This window comes from Macaca fascicularis, chromosome 1 (genome assembly GCF_037993035.2).
Source record: "Macaca fascicularis isolate 582-1 chromosome 1, T2T-MFA8v1.1".
In the NCBI taxonomy this organism is placed as follows: domain Eukaryota; kingdom Metazoa; phylum Chordata; class Mammalia; order Primates; family Cercopithecidae; genus Macaca; species Macaca fascicularis.
This window is the reverse complement of record NC_088375.1, coordinates 142,748,563-142,754,562: the sequence shown is the minus strand read 5'-3', so window position 1 is coordinate 142,754,562 and position 6,000 is coordinate 142,748,563. Positions and strand designations below refer to the sequence as shown.

The 6,000-nt window shown below is 40.2% G+C and overlaps 1 protein-coding gene across 8 annotated transcripts in view; it reads right to left on the bottom strand.

Annotated features, from left to right (window-relative positions):
* Positions 1-839: 839 nt before the first annotated feature.
* TGFBR3 (transforming growth factor beta receptor 3) overlaps positions 840-6,000 on the bottom strand; it is a 206,569-nt gene continuing 201,408 nt past the window's right edge. For all 8 annotated transcript variants that reach the window (XM_005542754.4, XM_005542755.4, XM_074001730.1 and 5 more), the window contains one exon: positions 840-4,320. In XM_005542754.4, coding sequence (XP_005542811.3) covers positions 4,202-4,320 — 119 coding nt within the window. In that variant the 3' untranslated portion in view covers positions 840-4,201. The remainder of the gene's footprint in view (positions 4,321-6,000) is intronic.

Genomic DNA, 6,000 nt, shown 5'->3' with positions numbered 1-6,000 from the left:
TATTTGATATTGAACGAGAACTTTTTTCATTACAAATTTGTCTGGGGGTGAGGATGCCAAATAGAACTGAGCTCTGGAGAGGTGAGAGAAGTAGCTGGGAAGGCAGGCAGATTAGCCTCCTCAGAACCACGCTTAGGAATCTGCACTTTAGCCTGAAGGCAAATTGGGGAATTACTTAAAGGCCTCAAAATGGAGTCTTTTTAGGATTACTTTGGCGGCATGGTGGAGAAAGAATTGAAGGGAGCAAAATGGAAAGTTGGCATACTAGTTAGGAGGCTGCTGCAATGACTCAAGAGACAATGGCCCTTGAGCAGTGTGCAACAACAGCCGGAGTAGGAATAAGTCAGTGGTTTGAAGAAAGAGACATTTTAGAGGTAGAATAACACTTGGACTTACTGATTTGGTTAGAGGGGAGCCAAAGAGGCTGTAAATTCCCAGGTTTCTGGCTTGGACAACTGGAAGACGGTGGTACCATCTGGAGATACGGAATGCTGGAAGCAGCACTGGGGTATTTGAAGGGGCTAAAAATAGTAGACCTTAAACACGTATTATTTTTCTTTCTTTGACTCTGGGAGATTGACAGAAGGCCCAGGAATGGTTTCCAGGGCTAGACACCCACTTCCAAGTCCCCTGCCACGTTTCTCTGAGAAGAGCGACAGCTCCCGCTGCACTCTTCTTATAGTCCGTACGCCCTTCCCTCTGCTCTGCACCTCAGCCTTTCTCCTCCCTCTTCCTCATCAACACAGTTGGAGCAGACAATACATTCAGAAGAAAGTCACAGTGAAAAAAGTTACATCAGCCTGAGGGTAGAATTTAATGATGACAAGACAAGACACATATTAATAATTGATATATATCTTTTTATTATGCACAGATAAAAGACTTAAAACTGTGGTTATCAAAACTATACATCTAAGCATCTTCACAAAATAGCTGACACACTGAACAGAGAAAAGAATACAATAGGGGTGTTCAAACTGGCCACAGGGATTTTAAGGGTACTCTTTTTACCCTCATAGATGATAAAAACCAGCAACAAAATCAGGCTCATTCAGGAAAAACCAGAAGAGAGAAGTATTGTATTTGGAAACTGATAATAGTCCTTTTTAGAAAAACATCTGTCAGTTTCATGAACCACCCCAGATAAAACAAACATGAAAAAAATCACATAGGATTCACCCAACAAAATGTGCTCTGTTAACACAACCAGCAGTACAATCATTCGAACCATGAGGTAGTTACAGTACAAAAAGACTGGCACGCGTGTGAGCACCCCACACACACACACAATCATGCCCACTAAGAACACACGCAAGAAATGGATTTACAATCTTATTCCAAGATAAGGAAAAAACCATTTTTTTTTTTTTGTTTAGAAAATGCTATAGAAACAGTTTAGACAGAAGAAATCTCTGGCTTTTTAAAATACAGAGTAACAGCTGGTAAACACCACATGGTGAAAAGCTATAGCGTATTATACAGACAATCTGCCTTGGAGTTTAGGGCATTTCAACAACAGCTTCAGCATCAAACAAACAAAACAAAATGGCCTCTGCAAATTAAGGGTGTAGCCTGCAGAAATAACAAAAGACTGCAGATAGAAGAGTTCAGCTGAAATACAACAATACTTTTAAAGAAACTTGTAGAACATGTTATAAAAGTAGAGCTTGTACTTTGTATTAAAACTGTAAAGTGTGAAGCAATTAGAAATACGGCAATGAGAAGCTAGGGAGAAAATACCTTATTTTTTTAATGTTCATTTTTTAGAAACATTTCAGAAATACTTAACAACATTCACTCTCCCAATATGAGATTAGGTTTTATTGACACAGATTTCTTGATCTGGAGAATACTTCTGACAATGAGACCCAAACAAATAAAAGGTGATTTTTTTCCTCTCTCTCTCTTTTAAAAAAATCTTTTGGTTTGCATCTATAAATTTGTAAATTAATTTTAAATTATTTATAAAATCATTGGCAATGTAGCATCTCTCTTAAAAATATATATTTAAATATATTACAGAAGGTTTTAACTCTGCCCTTCTAAGACATCGATCTTTTAATATCTCCTAATAGCTAATTTTCTTTTTAACAAGATGGAAAGGGTTTTTTAAAAAAGCAAAGGACTGATCAAAAGAATTCACAGTAGCTGAAATTAAACATTTCATATGGAGTAACTTAAATTTATCTAAAACACTTAAATATATCTTTATACACAGATTTTGTAGTAAAATATAGCTATAAGTGACTTAAAGACTCTAGTCTTCTTTGAAGACATCTTTAAACTTTTTTATACATAGAATATGCTAAAACAATACATTCCACTGAAGGTTAGGCAAAGCGCATTATTTTCAAACACAGGTAGCGTAATCTAGGTCCTCTACTCTGATACCCTTTTGTTAAAAAAAAAAAATTAAAGGAAAAAAATTCTCTAAACTCATGTCTTCTTCCTTTGTATATGGAAATCTGGAAACTTTTCAGTAGATCAATGTAGATAGCCTGGAAATCTCAGCCCTAAAGTAATCTGTTTTGGTTAAAATTTTCCTTATTGAATGTCTATATCTATTAGGTTAGTCAGATTATTACTCAACGATTTGGTAAAAATGATTGTCAATTTCCACATACTTGTTTCCCGTGTAGACATTGCCCTAAGGTTTTAAGCTTCATCAGCATTTCCTACTGAGGTTCCATTCACAGACAACCAGGCATAACTTCCTTATTTTAAGGGCAGTGGGATTTGCTTAAGAATATTTTGGGGGCAGAATCTAACTTGTTCTACTTATGGAATTCTAAGTTGTTTGGGGGAATTCTGGAAAAAGAATAATTTGCAATGAAGCTATCTTCAGCAGTAAAATAATTTAGCATGATAATTTCCCTCTGGCATTCTCTCTCGCTTTTTTTTTTTTTTTTTTTTTAACATAGAGGTATCACTGAGCTTATTTTAGCTGCAAAGTGGCATCTTATTATTCCATTTAATGAAATTCCCCTCAAGCCCTTTTTGAGTTTGGGATATATTTAAGGCAAGAGAAGTAAGGCAATCCAAATACGTGCCCTTTTCCAATCTCAGCACTGTCTTGGTGGAATTGGCAACACTATTCGGATAACCAACTGGAGACCAACAGGATTTGCCATACATTTGCATCTTGCTAGAGTTTGGTTTTTATAAAAGGGCCTATTTTTTTTTTTTAAGTTGACACGTTTTGAGTGGAAACACTCACCCTAGCAAATATACTTAAGAATAAGTTGCAACTCTAAAAGCATAAGGACATTTTCAAATTTTCTCCAGCTGAGAAAATGAATGTGCCAGATGACATATTATATACTTGTACTTGCATACACATAGAAATATATCACTGTGCAAATTTCTCCTTGATTTTATAACTGAATTTCACCTCAATTTATACATTAATTTGTCAGAAGAAAATATTAGGAATGGGCACAAATCTGTGGTTCCTGATTTTGGTCGTTTTCAATTTCTGTAGGCTTGTAAGAAATACAACATTTGCATTAAGACATTTTGCAGTGGTGTATGCAAGTATGGGAAGAAACAGGAAGCAGATAAGGTCATTAGCATTGGTTTTGGCCCAGGGCATAAGAAAGGAATGTTGCCTTGACACTTGTCAGGGTGCAGTCCCTGAGGGCAGCACCCATCAAGGGACACATCAGACCCCACAGGGTGTGGCAGCAAAGTCAGAAGTGTGCATCCAGACGAAGGTGCGAATTAGACAGGAGGAACGCTTAGAAAGCCTCAAAGCCATTTCTTGTTTTACATCTTGGTTCAGATATAAAGAATCTTTGGCCGCATCTCCTCACCGGTTCTACTATCTGGCTATTAACCCTTTACCAACTCCTTGAGTCTGGGTAAAACTCAGGGCCCCAAATTATATGTTCTCACCTGGACAAAGCAGCATTTTAAAAACTGGCATGTGTTTCACATTGAAAACCCCCAAGCCTGTGAGGGGCTGGTGGAGAAGACCACCATTTTAGCTTTCTCACATGAATTCTAGTGTGGTACAGAAGCCCAGGGTCATGTTTATATTAGCCCTGGGTGTGGGGTGAATACAATGGGTGATCTTTATACTGAAATTCATTCTGTCTTTACAAGGGAACCAAAATCCAGCCCTCTGAGTCTGGACAGGAGGCTCAGTCATTGGTCCTGCCCTTGGCAGTAGCTGAGCTGGGCTGGGCTGGGCTGGGTTGGGCTAGGCCGTGCTGCTGCTGGAGCAAGGCGTGCTCTGCGTGCTGCCGATGCTGTGGGCAGCACTGCTGTTTTCCGAGGCTGGCGGAGAGGTGGGGACTTGCTGCCTTCCTGCGGTCTCCCCTGCAGTTAATAAAGAAAAGGTAGAGTCAGAGAAAGACGCATATTATGTATGTGCATTCCTGAAAAGACCATTTATTCCGCATTTGCCATTTTAACCGATGTTTTTCTCAACCAGGGACAGAAGCAACTAGACTAGATCCTAGATGTCTGGAATACCTTCTAAAACAAGGTTTTGCTATTTGTTGTTTTATTTTTAAAACATCATGAATAGGAAAAAGACGACAGCTGACTGACAGGCAGCTCTAGTGGCTAAGACCTCTGACAGTTGATGACAAAGTCCCTGAATTTCAGGGTCTACAACCTTTGATGAAAACACCACCACTTGGTCTGTGTGAACTGGCAACTGACCAGCACCTGTATTCAGGAAACACTGTCCGTCTTCTCTCATTAAGATACTGTAGGATTTGGAGGGTGTGACCTTTAAATTGTAGTTAAGAGAACCTTGGAAGTTTGGTAGCCTTGTTCTGAATGCACTTGTTAAAAACGAGTGAAATATAGACTTTGTCCTAGCTACAGTAGAGAGAGCCTTGTGTGCCAAACAGATAAATTACCTGAGAAATTGGGGTGGGGGACAGCTGCTATTGGAAAAACCTTTTGGGGAAGGGGTTTAGCTGTTTGCAAATGGGGACTGCAGTTGCCAGCGAATGGCCTCTCTTCCCCACTGAGGTTCCCTGTGGGGTGCAGTGTGAGTATCTCCTAACACTTTAAGCATCCCACTTTTCATTACATACCCCACTGCATTTTAGTTAAAGCCATTCATCGTGCCAAATGTGCAGTGCTTTGGAGAGGAAGGAAACCTCAAGTCACACACATGGTTTGCATTTAACAGTGCAAAAGGCCCTAGAGTTAGTCTTCTCTTCAGCAAAACTGGCCTCAGTGCAACCCTCAAAAAATGGCTCTAGGTAGGGAAAAGTGATCAGGGCTCTCCAATAAAAAACACTGCATTTACTTTGAAAAGTCAGAGCATAAGCTTCATAAACTTCTTGTAAGCAGCATCCCCTCCTTCAATGTGGGAAACCCCAGAGGGCCAGGCCTGTTGATGAATGAGCCTCCTCTTTCCTGTCATGCTGAAATACACATCTATCAGCCGGAGATAAGCAACCCTCCCAGCTGCTTCATTAAAACAAAACACTCAAGGAAAGGCCCTGCCCTCCAGTGCAGGAACTTGGCCCCATTACTTCCATTCTCTTTCTGGGGCCCCTCAAAAGCCTCTGTGAAAAAAGCAGTTCCGCAAAATGTAGAACTGGCTCATGTCCCTGGGTCTGGTTACAGCTTTTCCTGTCACCCCTTTCATGAACCACACAGTTATACACACTTTTGCATCAACCTCAAAGTATTTATGTGCTTGTTGTAAGTTTGGCCCTTGTTGCACTTCCTCTAATTATCTTTTCTTCTGGGATTGGCGGGATGGATAGGGGACTGGGGTCAATATTCCTGAGAAGCGGAGAAACACTGCCTTTTTTTTTTTTTTTTTTTTTTTTGAGACGGAGTCTCGCTCTGTCCCCCAGGCTGGAATGCAGTGGCGTGATCTTGGCTCACTGCAACCTCCACCTCCCAGGTTCAAGCAATTCTCCTGTCTCAGCCTCCCGAGTAGCTGGGACTACAGGCACGTGCCACTATGCCTGGCTAATTTTTGGTATTTTTAGTAGAGACAGGATTTCACTGTGTTAGCCAGGATGG